This window comes from Heterodontus francisci, chromosome 7 (assembly GCF_036365525.1).
Source record: "Heterodontus francisci isolate sHetFra1 chromosome 7, sHetFra1.hap1, whole genome shotgun sequence".
NCBI lineage: Eukaryota > Metazoa > Chordata > Chondrichthyes > Heterodontiformes > Heterodontidae > Heterodontus > Heterodontus francisci.
In genome coordinates this window covers 50,448,651-50,465,444 of record NC_090377.1, presented here as the reverse complement: position 1 = coordinate 50,465,444, position 16,794 = coordinate 50,448,651, and the positions used below count along the sequence as shown (strand labels likewise).

Sequence of the window (16,794 nt, the reverse complement as noted above, 5' to 3'; positions counted from 1 at the left end):
GGCTATAGGGAAAGAGCAGGGGAGTTGGATTAATTGGATAGCTCTATCAAAGGGTTGGCACAGGCGCAATGGGCTGAATGGCCTTTGTCTGTGTTGTATCATTCTAAGATTCCATAAGGATTTGAAACAGAGGAAGATACATGGCTGGGGGAGAATGCAGGACATTTCAATTAGTTTTGGATTCATCTAGCAAAGGGCTGGCACAGATGTAACAGGCTGCGTTGCCTCTTTCAGTGCAGTCATTTTCCAAACAACGTGACTCCTGACAACGCAGCGGCCCGCCAACTTCATCAGAACGCTCCAAGCAGCACATATGCGCAAATAGTCTCCTGCTCTGTGAGATGCTGCACATGTGCAGCCTACATCTTGCCAGGACTAACTGGTGCATGCACAGGAAAACATCATCATGTAACGCCAACGTCATCGAGCAGCTGAATGGGGCACTTTGAGGCTGGAACTCGATCCCTGCCACTCGCTCCACCCAACTCAGCTACTCGCAACCCCTGCCTGCTTCCCCCCAATCAGCCATACTCTCCCGCCTCGGCCACTTGCTCCAGGCCTCGTCGCTTTCTCCTCCTCCCCATTACCGGCCGCTTTGCCTCTCCCTCAGCCACTTGCTCCAGACCTCGCCACTGCTCCCTCCCACTTCCCTCGGCCGATTGTTCCCTACTCTATGCTTCCCGCACCCCCCACCGGCTCTCCAGCCGCTCACTCCCCGCTCCCAGCCCCCCTCCCTCCAGCCGCTAGCTCCAGGCCGCGCCGCTTTCCTCCTCTCGGCCACTCGCTCTTATGTCGCCACGTCACCCCTCGTGGCCTGCCTTGCTTCATCTGGCGGCGTGCGAAGAACGATCGAATGTGGGAGTGAGCAGCCAAGAGAAGGGAAGTGGCATGGCTTGGAGCTAGCGTCTGGAGGAGCGGGAGTGGGGAGCAAGCGGCCAGGCAGCGAGGTGGTGGGGCGGAGGCGGGAAGCAAGGAGCGAGGAACAATCGGCCGAGGGGAGGGGAAAGGGTGGGGTGGAGCAGTGGCGACGTCTGGAGTGAGCGACTGAGGGAAGGGGGAAAACGGCGAGGTTGTAGCAAGTGCTTAAGGGAAGGCAGCGGGGAGCCAGCGGTGAGAAGATGGGCACAGGAGGGACCAATTGAGAGAAGCGCAATGGCAGGAGGGAGCGGGGGCCTGTTGGGGGTGGGATGGAGGCGGTGATGGCAGCCATTGAGGGGAGTTTCGGGTTGAAGTTGTTTTTCCGTGATAAATTGAGCAGCGCCATCTTAAATCCTGGCAGCTGCCTGAACGTCGCAGACAGTGACGTTTCAGTGGAAGAGGCTACATTTGCGCATGTGCTAGTACTGCACCACCTAGTGGTTGTGTTGTCAGAAAATGCAGCCTTTTCCAGATTGTCTTGGTACTGCACAAATACTGAAAAATAAAGTGCACACAACAGCATGCAGTAGGCAACTGAAACACACCATAAAATAAATCCTGTGAAAATATATTTATTCGCGGAAAACTGGCAGGCAATTTAGAATTATTAGCCAGTTAAAATTCTGTACAAGGTGCAGATTTCTGGAAATAATTCCTTTTCCGGTGTGGAACTCCTAATAAATACCAAATTCGCCAGGGTTGGAAGCACTTACGAAAACAGCAGTGAGACTACCTTCCTGACCCACAGCGAAGAAATGATTTCAAGAATCCCAAGTTCTACACCCTGCTACAAAGGTGTTAATTCTAATATACTTAAGATTTTTCCATAAATTACAGGAATGCACATTTAAAAACCTACCTCTTGATGGAAATATTTTGTTTGCCACGGTGTCTCTGTCTCTGCACGGTGTCGCGCTTCTGATCTCTGACGTTCCTCCAGTAAGCTCTTATATTCAGTTGCCTTGTCTATGTTGCTTATCCTCAAAGCTTCAGTCACATGTTGCCACAAGCGTCTGTCAGATAAACAAATTACACAACAAAATACATTATACGGAACATTAAAAAATTCATTCATCAGATGTGGGCATTTATTAACCAAACCTAAATGCACCAGAGAAGTGGTCATGAATTGTTGTTTTAAAGCGCTACAGTCTACGCTGCAAAGGTGATTCCCCCCTATGCTGTAGGTAGGGTGTTCCAAAATTCTGGACCAGTGGCAATGAAGGAATAGTGATATATGTCCAAGTCAGGATGGTATGTGACTAAGAGTGGATGCTTAAGCCAGTAGATCGGGTGCCAATCAAATGGACTGCTTTGTCCTGGATGCTCTTGAACTTCTTGAATATTATTGGAGCTGCACCTATACACGTAAATCAACAGTATTCCATCCCATTCCTAACTTACGCCTTGTATGTGGTAGGCAGGCTTTGGGAAGCCAGGAGGTGAGCCACATGCTGAAGAATACCCAGCATCTGACCTGTTCTGGTAGCCACGACATGTGTGTGGCTGGTCCAGCTGAGTTTCTGATGAATGGTGACTTCCCAGGATGTAGATGGTGGGGGACTCAGTAACTGTACTGGCATTGAATGTCAAAGGGAAGTGGTTACGCTCTCTGTTAGAGCTGATAATTGGATTTGTGTGGTATGAATGTTACTTCTTGTTACAACCAGGTGAGAAAGGTGTCATGAGGTCTTTTACTGTCTTCACCTGGTGTTATTGTAACAGGATTTGATTTTAACCACCGTGTTTTGAGCTCCCCCTTGGTGAATCCTTATTCACCACTTTCCAATTATAAGGTAAAGAAATGAGCATAAACAGGCTTTCTTAGGTTTAAAGAAAAGTGAAATTTATTAAAACTTGAACTCTAATTTGGTTGATGCCTACAGATACACGCCGCGTCCCACGCTATCATGCATACACGATACGCACATGCAAATGGAGACAGAAAAGAGAAGAAAAATTAGAGAGGTTTGAGGCAATATCAGAAGAGTTTCTTGTTACTATGCTTCGAGCTCACTGTATTCCTTTTGTAGGTAGTCTTGCTTTTTGTTGGGGCCCAATATTCTTCTTAAACTTTGTTCACTATCGGAGACTTTTCTCTCTTGGGGTTCATGCGTCTTCAATGGGTCTTCAGTTCCGTGAGAAAAAGATGGGAGCAGACAGGTGATGTTCTCAGTCCAGAAGCAAAGAGCTTTCAGAGTTCAAATACCCTGTGGCAAGTTCAAATTCAAAAAAACCCCAACAGCCAGTTAGTTGTGAGACTAAACTGGTCTGACCACATCTTCTGTATATTGAGGGAGCAGGAACTGATTCCTTTGTTCCAACGCAGTCTGCTAGTATGCAAAAAAGGTCTTTCCCGTGAGTGGCCTGGCAGGCCCTCTTTTCTTCCCAGCAACAATTTTAAGTTTTAATGTTCATGTGGCGAAATAATGTGTGCTTCATTCTTGGCAGGTGAGGGCCTGCATGACACTTGTCAATTATCAGCCCAAGCCTCAATGTTGTTCAAGCTATGCTGCAGGCGGGCATGAACTATTTCCTATCTGAGAGGTTGCGAATGGAGCTGAACACTGTGCAATCATCAGTGAACAGCCCCACCTCTGCCATTTCAATTCATCATCCTGCTTTCATGCCCACATTTCTGTCCTTGGCCTGCTGCACCCTTCCAGTGAACATCAAAACAAGCTTGAGGAACAGCATGTCATCTACCAATTAGACACTCTACAGCCATCTGGACTCAACATTGAGTTCAACAATTTCAGAGCATGACTGACCTTTTTTATTATTTTATTTAATTCTTTCTTAACCACGTGCCTGCCTTAAACTTGGTTTTTCACATTTGTGCTTTTGGACAGAGCTGTTCATTGTTCTGCCATTAACACTCTCTCTGGACTAATGCTTTGCCTTTTACCACAACTATTAGCACTCCCTTTGCCTTTGTCCCATGACATTTTCGTCATTTTATCCCTCCTGCCCTATCACACACATTCCCTTTTGTTCTCTTTCCCCGCCTCCCCCTTCACTTGCTTAAAACCTATTACATTTCTAACCTTTGCCAGTTCTGATGAAAGGTTTTAGACCTGAAACATTAACTCTGCTCCTCTCTCCACAGATGCTGCCAGACCTGGAGTATTTCCCGCACTTTGTTTTTATTTTATCATTCTGGTAAATCTGCGCTGCACTCCCTCCAAGGCCAATATATCCTTCCACAGTTGTGGTGCCCAGAACTGCTCACAGTACTCCAGGTGTGGTCGAAGCAGTGTTTTGTATAGCTGTAGCATAATTTCTACCTACTTGCAATCTAAAGGTCAGCATTTTGTTTGCTTTTTTTGATTATTTTCTGTGCCTGCTCATGACATTTTAATTTATGTACCTGGACCCCAAGTGTCATTGGACCTTCACTGTTCTAGCTTTTCACAATTTAGAAAGTACTCTGTTCTATCCTTGTTCGGCCCAAAGTGGATGACCTCACATTTGCCTACATTGAAATTCATTTGCACAGTTTTGTCCATTCAGTTAAGCTGCCAGGATTCAGCACTATAGAAACATCATCAGATGGAATGTAATACAGAGAAGTGTGAGGTGATGCATTTTGGCAGAAGGAATAGGGAGAGGCAACATAGGTTTAATAGCACAGATCTAAAGAGAGTGCAGGGATAAAGCAACCTCAGGGTGCATATGCATAGATCTTTGAAGGTGGCAGGACATATTGAGAGAGTGGTTAGCAAAGCGTATGGGATCTTGGGCTTCATAAATAGAAGTATTCAGTACAAAAGCAAGGAAGTTATGCTGAACCTTTATAAAGCTTTGGTTAGGCCACAACTGGAGTATTGCTTCCACTTCTGGTCACTACATTTTGGGAAGAATATAAGTGTCCTTGAGAGGGTACAGAGGGGATTTGCCAGAATGGTTCCAGGGATAAAGGATTTTAGTTACAAGGTTAGGTTGGAGAAGCTGGGGTTGTTCTCCGTGAAGCAAGGAGATTGAGGGGAGATTACGACAGGTTTGGATAAGGCAGACAAAGAAAACCGTTCTCATTAGCTGATGATACAAAGACGAGGGGCTATAGATTTAAGGTTTTGAGCAGGAGATGCAGGAGGGAAGAACTTTTTTTTTAAAAATGCAAGTGGTTATGATCTGGAACTTGCTGTCTACGAGGGTAGTGGAAGCAGAGATGCAGAATGCTTTCAAAAGGAAATTGGATGGGCACCTGAGGGAATTAAACTTACAGGGCTACAGGGATAGAGTGGGGGAACAGAACTAATTGGATTGCTCTACACAGAGCTGGCACAGAATTAATGGGTTAAATGGCCTCCTTCTGTGCTGTAAATAACTATGACTCTATACTATCTAATTGCATTGGAAAGCAGGTGCAGGTCTGGCATATCTCATACAAGTTCATTCTCAACAAAGCAGAATTCTACAAGATTTTGGGAAAAATTGCCTGTCCACCGAAGCTCATCAGTCTCACCCGCTCCTTCCATGACAACATGCACTGCACTGTACAGCTTGATGGCTCCATTTCCGACAGTTTCGGAGTGAAGAATGGAATGAAAGGAGGTTGCATCCTAGCCCCTACTCTGTTTGGCATCTTCTCCATGCTCCTCACTTGCACCACTACTTGCACACTAGGTCAGATGGCAAGCTCTACAAAGACAAAAACGTATCGAGTCCTGATCAAAGAACTTCTCTATGCTGATGATGCTGCGCTAGTTGCCCACATGGAAACTCAGCTCCAAAAACTCATGTTCTCCTTGACTATACGTGCCAAGAAAACCGTGGTCACGAGACAAGGTGTTGTATCTCCGCCCCTGATCACACTACATAACACCCCACTGGAACTCGTTAGCAAATTCTGCTACCTTGGGTCCAGGGTGACAGACAATCTGTCCCTTGATGCAAAGGGAAAGCAGCTATCACCTTTGGCCAACTCGCAAAAACCACAAGCTAACCTTTAGGATCAAGCTGATGGTTTATAATGGTTCTCAGCACTTTGCTGTATGGTTGTGAAACATGGGCGACTTACAGCTACCAGGAAAAGAAGCTCAATAATTTCAATTTTTGCTGTCTGCTCCCAAGTGTGTTGGCATTAATCAAACAGAGACTGCTTCGATGGATCGGACATGTCTGCAGGATGGAAGACGGTCGCATACCCAAGGACATTCTGTATGGTGTTATGACCAGGTGAGGAAGGGGTTTCGGTCTCAGGCTCCCCTTTCATCCCTTCTCTGGTTTGACAGCAACAGGGTTTATCTTTTAAACACAGTGATTTAACTTACCACCTCAGTGAGCGCTTGCTCCTGCTCTAATTATAATTGTAAATGAACCAGACAAACAGGTTTTCTTGAGTTTAAACAACAAAGATTTAAGTTTATTAACCTTATCACTCCAAACGGATTAAAATTACTAAAATATGCACACACACAAAAATAGATATAGAGGGGGAGAAAAAGAGAGTTGGGAGGTTGAAGTAAAGTCCGTAATAAATGGAATTCAAATACTGAGTTTCAGTGTCCTTAGTTGAAGTGAAAGTCTCGAAGTCCTCACTGGGCCACGTGCACAATTCGGGCTTGCTTTTCTGGTTCCGGAAGGCAGGAGAGGGGCTTTAGCAGTGTCCCCTGGTTGTTGCCTGTAAAGATCTGTCATCTTGAGGCTTAGTAGCTGTCATTGAGGCTTCTCTGGACTTCGCTTTTTTATCTTCTTTCATGAGATGCTGGCATTGCTGGCGAGGCAACAAATGCCCATCCCTAACTGCCCTTGAACTGAGTGGCTTACTCGACCATGTCAGAGGACAGTTAAGAGTCAACTACATTTAGAGTCTGAAATCACATGTTGGCAGATTTCCAGTGCCAGTGAACCAGAAGGGTTTTTACAACAATCGATAATGGTTTCATGGTCACCATTAGACTAATTTTTAATTCCAGATTTTTATTAATTGAATTCAAATTTCACCATCTGCTGTGGTGGGTTTCGAACCCATGTCCCCAGAGCATTAGCCTAGGAGTCTGGATTACTTCTTTGGCCTCCTTGTCTCGAGAGACAATGGGTAAGCGCCTGGAGGTGGTCAGTGGTTTGTGGAGCAGCGCCTGGAGTGGCTATAAAGGCCAATTCTAGAGTGACAGACTCTTCCACAGGTGCTACAGATAAAATTGGTTGACAGGGCTGTTACACAGTTGGCTCTCCCCTTGCGCTTCTGTCTTTTTTCCTGCCAACTGCTAAGTCTCTTCGACTCGTCACTCTTTAGCCCCGCCTTTATGGCTGCCCGCCAGCTCTGGCAATCGCTGGCAACTGACTCCCACGACTTGTGATCAATGTCACAGGACTTCATGTCGCGTTTGCAGACGTCTTTAAAGCGGAGCCATGGACGGCCGGTGGGCCTGATACCAGTGACGAGCTCGCTGTACAATGTGTCGTTGTGGATCCTGCCATCTTCTATGCGGCTCACATAGCCAAGCCATCTCAGGCGCCGCTGGCTTAGTAGGGTGTATATGCTGGGGATGTTGGCCACCTCAAGGACTTCTGTGTTGGAGATACGGTCCTGCCACCTGATGCCAAGGATTCTCCGGAGGCAGCGAAGATGGAATGAATTGAGACGTCGCTCTTGGCTGATGTACGTTGTCCAGGCCTCACTGCCGTAGAGCAAGGTACTGAGGACACAGGCTTGATACACTTGGACTTTTGTGTTCTGTGTCAGTGCGCCATTTTCCCACACTCTCTTGGCCAGTCTGGACATAGCAGAGGAAGCCTTTCCCATGCGCTTGTTTAATTCTGCATCGAGGGACAGGTTACTGGTGATAGTTGAGCCTAGGTAGGTGAACCCTTGAACCACTTCCAGAGTGTGATCGCCGATATCGATAGATGGGGCATTTCTGACGTCCTGTCCCATGACGTTCGTTTTCCTGAGGCTGATGGTTAGGCCAAATTCATTGCAGGCAGCCGCAATCCTGTCGATGAGTCTCTGCAGACACTCTTCTGTGTGGGATGTTAAAGCAGCATCGTCAGCAAAGAGGAGTTCCCTGATCAGGACTTTTCGTACTTTAGTCCAGTGATATTACCGCTATGCCACTGCCTTCCCTGGCGGGGGGGGGGGGGGGGGGGGGGGCGGGAAGGAGCGCAAGAGAACGCGATGCTTTCTTCTTTGGAGTTAGGCACAATTCACAAACACAGTTACACAGGCAGGTAGGTCATATGACCACCTCTGTTTGAAACAGAAGTTCCTGGAAGTTTTTTTTGAAATTCAAAGTTCTTCCGACATACTTAGAAAGTGGGGCGGGGGGGGTTTGGCTCTTTCAAAGTCAATGGGTGTCAATCGTTTTTGATGTCCAATATTGACAAAACCCATTCTAGGTAACTGAATCAGAGCATACCCCTATTGTTCTGGCTAGACTGGGTAATCACCTCTGTCTCCCAGTCAGCCTTTGGCTTCTCAGATTCAAATTGTGCGTGGCCATCTTTAGCTGCTCTGTTCTGCTTTTTAAAATGTATTTGTAATCATGTCCAGTAAAAAGGTCTCAGCCAGAGTTCCATACGACAAAATTAATATTTTCTATTTGGCATGCGGGTTTTCTGTCACAGCGGTGAGGAAACCAGAGCCAGACAACCAGTGGAGCACCCAAAGTTCCACTTCAAGGATGCTTGCAAGCGTGACATGTAAGCTCTAAATGTTGACTATTGTATCTGGGAGTCACTAGCTGGTGACATGATGGGAAATGGAGACACCTTCTGTGGAGTGGTGTGCACTACCACGATGACCAGGGGCTACAACAGTTTGGCAACAGGCGCCAACGCCAAAAACAACTCACAGCATCACTTGGCAGCTTCATGTGCGGCACTTGTGGCAGAACCTCCCTCTCAATGATTGGCCTTCACAGCCATCAGCAAAGGTGCACCAAGAGAAGACACCCCAACTCAACGGATTGTTTGCTGCGTGTCCATCATCTTTCGTAGATGAAAGGATGCTAACCATTCTCAACAATCTCTCTAATGAAGTCAGAGCAGCATTTGCAACTGCTGGAGAAAACCTAGAAGCTACATTAAGATGTGCTGTGCCTGATCAATTCAAGTCAGAATTCAAAACTTTGGTGAAGAAAGAAAGACTGCATTCAATGGTTATTGATGTACATTATGTAAATATGTATGTGAAGAACATCTACCTGCATTGTGTATGTGTTTTCTGCAAAAACTGATTCATATGGCTAAAGCTGTCCCTCTGTAGTCACACCTGTGGCTAGTCAGCAATTTCATTTGGAACCATTATTGCAGTACCAGAAATGATGATTCAATGTACTGTGCTTAATATCACAACATTATTAATTTCCTTACCTGGATTCAAAAGGGCCTTGTTTCTCAGTAGGTCGCACTCGCTTTTTGGTGACAGGAAGTTTAGTTACATCTACAATTCTACTGTTTCCATTGTTGTAAGTGAATTCAAGCAGACCATTCCATTCACCCTGCACTCTGCATACAACTGTGTTCGTTGAATTGTGTTTTACTTCAGCTGTCACCCTGGAGGGAGAAGTTAAACATTTCTGGATCACATAAAAATTTCTCGGGATATAACCATCAAACTTTAGTGAACTAAAAAGCAACTTCAGTTCCAGTTGTTCCCATGCTATGAATTTTTTTTAAAATTTCATTCATGGGATCTGGGCGACGCTGGCCAGGCCAGCATTTATTGCCCATACGCAATTGCCCTAGAAAAGGTGGTGGTGAGCTGCCTTCTTGAACCGCTGCAGTCCATTTGGGGTAGGTATACCCACAGTGCTGTTAGGAAGGGAGTTCCAGGATTTTGACCCAGCGACAGTGAAGGAACGGCGATATAGTTCCAAGTCAGGATGGTGTGACTTGGAGGGGAACTTGCAGGTGGTGGTGTTCCCATGTATTTGCTGCCCTTGTCCTTCTAGTTGGTAGAGGTCGCAGGTTTGAAAGGTGCTGTCTAAGTAGCCTTGGTGCATTGCTGCAGTGCATCTTGTAGATGGTACACACTGCTGCCACTGTGCGTCGGTGGTGGAGGGAGTGAATGTTTGTAGATGGGGTGCCAATCAAGCAGGCTGCTTTGCCCTGGATGGTGTCGAGCATCTTGAGTGTTGTTGGAGCTGCACCCATCCAGGCAAGTGGAGAGTATTCCATCACACACTTGACTTGTGCCTTGTAGATGGTGGACAGGCTTTGGGGAGTCAGGAGGTGAGTTATTCGCCTCAGGATTCCTAGCCTCTGACCTGCTCTTGTAGCCACGGTATTTATATGGCTACTCCAGTTCAGTTTCTGGTCAATGGTAGCCCCTAGGATGTTGATAGTGGGGGATTCAGTGATGGTAATGCCATTGAATGTCAAGGGGAGATGGTTAGATTCTCTCTTGTTGGAGATGGTCATTGCCTGGCACTTGTGTGATGCAAATGTTACTTGCCACTTATCAGCCCAAGCCTGGATATTGTCCAGGTCTTGCTGCATTTCTACACAAACTGCTTCAGTATCTGAGGAGTCACGAATGGTGCTGAACATTGTGCAATCAGCGAACATCCCCACTTCTGACCTTATGATTGAAGGAAGGTCATTGATGAAGCAGCTGAAGATGGTTGGGCCCAGGACACTACCCTGAGGAACTCCTGTAGTGATGTCCTGGAGCTCAGATGATTGACCTCCAACAACCACAACCATCTTCCTTTGCGCTAGGTATGACTCCAGCCAGCGGAGTCCCGATTCCCCGATTCCCATTGACCTCAGTTTTGCTCAGGCTCCTTGATGCTATACTCGGTTAAATGCTGCCTTGATGTCAAGGGCAGTCACTCTCACCTCACCTCTTGAGTTCAGCTCTTTTGTTCATGTTTGAACCAAGGCTGTAATGAGGTCAGGAGCTGAGTGGCCTGAGCATCACTGCGCAGGTTATTGCTAAGCAAGTGCCACTTGATGGCACTGTTGATGACACCTTCCATCACTTTACTGATGATTGAGAGTAGGCTGATGGAGCGGTAATTGGCCAGGTTGGACTTGTCCTACTTTTTGTGTACAGGACATACCTGGGCAATTTTCCACATTGCAGGGTAGATGCCAGTGTTGTAGCTGTACTGGAACAGCTTGGCTAGGGACGCGGCAAGTTCTGGAGCACAGGTCTTCAGTACTATTGCCGGAATATTGTCAGGGCCCATAGCTTTTGCAGTATCCAGTGCCTTCAGTCGTTTCTTGATATCACGTGGAGTGAATCGAATTGGCTGAAGTCTGGCATCTGTGATGATGGGGACTTCAGGAGGAAGCCGAGATGGATCATCCACTCTGCACTTCTGGCTGAAGATTGTTGCAAATGCTTCAGCCTTATCTTTCGCACTGATGTGCTGGGCTCCCCCATCATTGAAGATGGGGATATTTGTGGAGCCACCTCCTCCAGTTAGTTGTTTAATTGTCCACCACCATTCATGGCTGGATGTGGCAGGACTGCAGAGCTTCGATCTGATCCGTTGGTTATGGGATCGCTTAGCTCTGTCTGTCGCATGCTGCTTACGCAGTTTGGCACGCAGATAGTCCTGTGTTGTAGCTTCACCAGGTTGACACCTCAATTTGAGGTATGCCTGGTGCTGCTCCTGGCATGCCCTCCTGCACTCTTCATTGAACCAGGGTTGGTCTCCTGGCTTGATGGTAATGGTAGAGTGGGGGATATGCCGGGCCATGAGGTTACAGATTGTGGTTGAGTACAATTCTGCTGCTGCTGATGGCCCGCAGCGCCTCATGGATGCCCAGTTTTGCATTGCTAGATCTGTTCGAAATCTAATCCATTTAGCACAGTGATAGTGCCACACAACACGACGGACGGTATCCTCAATGTGAAGGCGGGACTTTGTCTCCACAAGGACTGTGCGGTGGTCACTCCTACCAATACAGTCATGGACAGAAGCATCTGCAGCAGGCAGATTGGTGAGGACGAGGTCAAGTATGTTTTTCCCTCTTGTTGGTTCCCCCACCACCTGCCGCAGACCAAGTCTAGCAGCTCGGCCAGCTCGGTCAGTCGTGGTGCTACTGAGCCACTCTTGGTGATGGACATTGAAGTCCCCCACGCAGGGTACATTTTGTGCCCTTGCCGCCCTCAGTGCTTCCTCCAAGTGGTGTTCAACATGGTGGAGTACTGAGTCATCAGCTGAGGGAGGGCAGTCGGTGGTAATCAGTAGGAGGTTACCTTGCCCATGTTTGACCTGATGTCATGAGACATCATGGGGTCTGGAGTCGATGTTGAGGACTCCCAGGGCAACTCCCTCCCTACTGTATACCACTGTCCCGCCACCTCTGGTGGGTCTGTCCTGCCGGTGGGACAGGACATACCCGGGGATGGTGATAGCAGTGTCTGGGACATTGTCTGTAAGGTATGATTCTGTGAGTATGACTATGTCAGGCTGTTGCTCGTCTACTCTGTGGGACAGCTCTCCCAACTTTGGCACAAGCCCCCAGATGTTAGTAAGGAGGACTTTGCAGGGTCGACAGGGCTGGGTTTGCCGTTGTCATTTCCGGTGTCTAAGTCGATGCCAGGTGGTCCGTCCGGTTTCATTCCTTTTTATTGACTTCGTAGCGGTTAGGTACAACTGAGTGGCTTGCTAAGCCATTTCATAGGGCATGTAAGAGTTAACCACATTGCTGTGGGTCTGTAGTCACATGTAGGCCAGACCAGGTAAGGACAGCAGATTTCCTTCCCTAAAGGACATTAGTGAACCAGACGGCTTTTTACAACAATCGACAATGGTTTCATGGCCATCATTAGACTAGATTTTTAATTCCAGATTTATTAATTAAATTCAAATTCCACTTCTGCTGTGGTGGGATTCGAACCCATGTCCCCAGAGAAATACCCTGGGTCACTGGGCTACTAGTCCAGTAATAATACCACTACGCCACCGCCTACCCCCATACGACCAATCTCAATATCTCGGGGCAAGAATGAAACATGCAGTTGAACAGCCATCTTCTTCAGTTGTTATAGGTATCCCCCATAACTCCTGGTAAAAAGGAGACACACTCATCTCCATCAAATGAAAAGAGTTCATTAATTTTAATCTTCAAAATTTAGACAGACTTGGCTGCTATCTCCAATCCCCCACTTCCCCAACTCATGACCCCCTCAATTATGCTATCCCCGATTCCCATGTCATTTTGCAGTTTCTTTCTCCCTCTACCATCTTCTTGTCGCTCATCTCTTTCAGGAGGCCCACCACCAGCTTTACTGACCCCTTCCTACCCAACTCCCTTTCAAAATCACTGTCATTCCTTGCTCAAAATGCCCATTCTAGAATTACCCATCCTTCCCAATCTACTGAAAAATCTCTAACCACTTCTTTATCTCAATAACCACATGCATTTATATGGCACCTTTAACATTGTAAAACATTCTGAGGCACTTCACAGAAGTGTAATCAGACAAAATCTGACACCAAGCCAAACAATAGGACAGTAGGACAGGTGACCAAATGTGTAATCAGAGAGGTAGGTTTTAAGCAGCTTCTTAGAGGAGAGATTGAAAGGCAAATTGGTTTGGGGAAGAAATTCTGGAGCTTAGGGCCTGGATGGCTGAAGGCTCAACCGCCATTTGTGCGACAAGAAAGTGGGGAATGCATAAGAGGTCCTTATGCTTCTTTCCATCGCCGTAATATGGCTCGATTTCACCCGTGCCTCAACTCCTGCTACTGAAACTTATTTCATACCTTTGTTACCTCCAGACCTGAATATTCTATCAAACTCCTGGCTGACTTTCCACATTCTACTCTGTAAACATGAGGTCATCCAAAACTCTGCTGCTGGTGGCCTTACTCATACCAAGTTCCATTCGCCCATTAACCCTGGGCTCACTGACCTACATTGGTTCCCAGTCAAGCAATATCTCAACTTTAAAATTAGCTTCCTTTATTTTATTTATTTATTTATTCAGATACAGCACTGAAACAGGTCCTTCGGCCCACCGAGTCTGTGCCGACCATCAACCACCAATTTATACTAATCCCACATTAATCCCATATTCCTACCACATCCCCACCTTCCCTCAATTCCCCTACCACCTACCTACACTAGGGGCAATTTACAATGGCCAATTTACCTATCAACCTGCAAGTCTTTGGCTGTGGGAGGAAACCGGAGCACCCAGCGAAAACCCATGTGGTCACAGGGAGAACTTGCAAACTCCACACAGGCAGTACCCAGAACTGAACCCGGGTCGCTGGAGCTGTGAGGCTGCGGTGCTAACCACTGCGCCACTTTCCTTGTTTTCAAACCTCACGGCCTCACTCCTTCCTATTTCTGTAATCTCTTCCAGACCCATAATCTTCAGAGATATCTGCACTCAACTAATTCTGACCTCTTGAGCATTCCTGATTTTAATTGCTCCACCACTGGTGGCTGTGCCTTCAGCTGCCTAGGCCCTAAACTTTGGCATTTGCTCCCTAAACCTCTGCCTCTTTTTCCTCCTTTAAGACTCTCCTGAAAATCTCTGACTAAGCTTTTGGCTATCTACTCTCATATCACCTTATGTGGCTCAGTACCAAATTTTGCTTTATAACACTCCTGTAAAGCACCATGGGACTTTTTATGTTAAAGGTCCTATAGAAATACAGTTTTTGCTATAGAGTCAGCCATCGGGTCCATGCCAGCTTTCTATAGAGCAATCCAATCAGTCCCATTCCCCACTCTATCCCCATGGACGTAATTGCCTCCCAGCTTGATGTCCATCCCCCCAATAGAATTTTTTGAGGTATTAACAAAAGTAGTAAACAAGAGAATGACTATGGATGTAGCTTATATGGACTTCCAAAAGGAATTCGATAAGGTTCCACTTAAGAGACTGTTAACTGAAACTATAGCTCATGGAATTGAAAGCAAATTATTGACCTGGTGAGGAGATTGGTTAGGTGGCTGGCGAGAGGCAACAATGGAGATGACTGGATAACAGAGGCTGGAAATAAGATTTATGGTTCATAAATATTGACAATAAAACTGACAGTGACAGATGTGTGAACAGCCAAGCGATTTCCCTTGTGAAGTTGTCATCTTCCTTTTCCTACTACTCCTATGTGGTTCTACCCGTTTGGCTTCAGCAGAGTTAGCGGTTGGTTGCTCAATCCCCTGCTTCGACTGCTGAGATGCTCGTGGCTGATGTCCTCTAAGGGCCCTGCTCCACCCACATCTGTGTAGGGGCAGACTCAGCAATTGGGGGAGGGGGGAGAAGTGAGAGCACCTTGAGCAGAGTCCCCAATTACATGCATCATTTCTCCATCTTTCCTTTCATCATCCCCAAGCCAAGAGTTGGGGAGAAATTTGTTGCACTTCATTGAGGTGCTGAATGGCCAAGACAAGGCTTTCCTCCATCCTATTTAAACTGGCAGATTGAGGGTGCAGGCCATTGGTGGGGGCCAGCATGCACTCGGCTGCCTACCGCATCTGATGCTCCATGGAGGTGGACATCAGCGCAAAGGCCTGAGACATCATGACAGTCATGCTAGAATTCACGCCCGATACCTCGTCCCCATCTCACGTTGCAGTGTTCCAGTGAACATCAACGCAAGCTTGAGAAGCAGCACCTGATCTTTTGATTAAGCACTCCACAACCTTGCGGACTCAACCTCAAGTTCAACAATTTCTGAGCATGACTGACCTTTTTTATATTTTTTATCATTTTATTTTTTAACCACGTGCCTGTTTTTCATGTGGACAGAGCTGCTCATTATTCGGTCATTAACACTCTCTCTGGACTAATGCTTTGTCTTTCACCACAAGCATTTACATGCTCTTTGCCTTTGTCCCACGACAGCTTTGTTATTTAATCTCGCCTGCCCTCTGCCCTATCACACACCTTCCCTTTTGTTCTCTTCCACACGAAACAGCCCCTTTCACTTGCTTAAAACCTAATTCTTTTCTAACCTTTACTAGTTCTGATGAAAGGTCACAGACCTGAAACGTTAACTCTACTTCTCTCCACAGATGTTGCCTGACCTGCTAAGTATTTCCAGCACTTTGTTTTTATCTCATATTTCCAGCATCTGCAGTATTTTGCTTTTATTTGAATAACTTCACACTTCCCTACACTATACTCCATCAGCCTTCTGTTGCCCACTCACTTAACCTGTCTATATCTCCCTGCAGTCTCTGTACATCCTTCCCACAGCTTACCTTTCCACCTTGTTTCATATCACAGCAAACGTAGATACATTATTCTCTCTCTCTTCAACCAAGTCATTAATAGAGTGTAAATAGCTGAGGGCTCAGCAATGATCCCTGCGGCACTCCACTATTCACTGCCTGCCGACTTGAAAATGTTCCCTTTGTGCCCAGTCGTTGCTTCCTGTCCACTAATCAATCCTCTTTCGATGCTAATATATTACCCCCAACTCCATGAGCCCATCTTGCCTATTAATCTTTTGTGTAGCACCTTATTGAATGCCTTTTGGAAATCCAGGTATACAACATCTACTGGCTCCCCTTTATCTACCCTCCTAGTTACATCCTCAAAAAACTTTCAACAAATGTGTCAAACAGGATTCCCCTTTAGTAAAACCGTTAATTTGCTCTAATCATACTTTTTAAAAAATATTTCATATGTTTTTCTAAGCATATTGTTAAGACTTCCTTAATAGGTTTCTAGCATTTTTCCAACTGGCCTGTAATTCACTGTTGTCTCTCTCCCTCCTTTCTTGAAAAGCAGTGTAATATTTGCCAACTTCTAATCTGATGGGACCGTTCCCGAATCGAAGGAATTTTAGAAAATCATAGCTGGCATATTCACTCTCTCTGCAGCTATCTTTTTTAGAACACAAGGGTGTAGGCCCTCAGGTCCTGGGAATTTGTTGGATTTTACTCCCTTAAGTTTCTCCAATACTTTTTCTCTGCTGATTTTAATTTCCTCACTCTTTTTAGCCC

General features: G+C 46.3%; 1 protein-coding gene across 3 annotated transcripts in view; it reads right to left on the bottom strand.

Moving 5' to 3' along the window:
* Window positions 1–16,794, bottom strand: part of osbpl11 (oxysterol binding protein-like 11) — a 121,752-nt gene that overhangs the window by 13,126 nt on the left and 91,832 nt on the right. For all 3 annotated transcript variants that reach the window (XM_068035163.1, XM_068035165.1, XM_068035164.1), the window contains 2 exons: window positions 9,238–9,420; window positions 1,778–1,931 (listed from right to left, as the gene is read on the bottom strand). In XM_068035163.1, coding sequence (XP_067891264.1) covers window positions 1,778–1,931; window positions 9,238–9,420 — 337 coding nt within the window. The remainder of the gene's footprint in view (window positions 1–1,777; window positions 1,932–9,237; window positions 9,421–16,794) is intronic.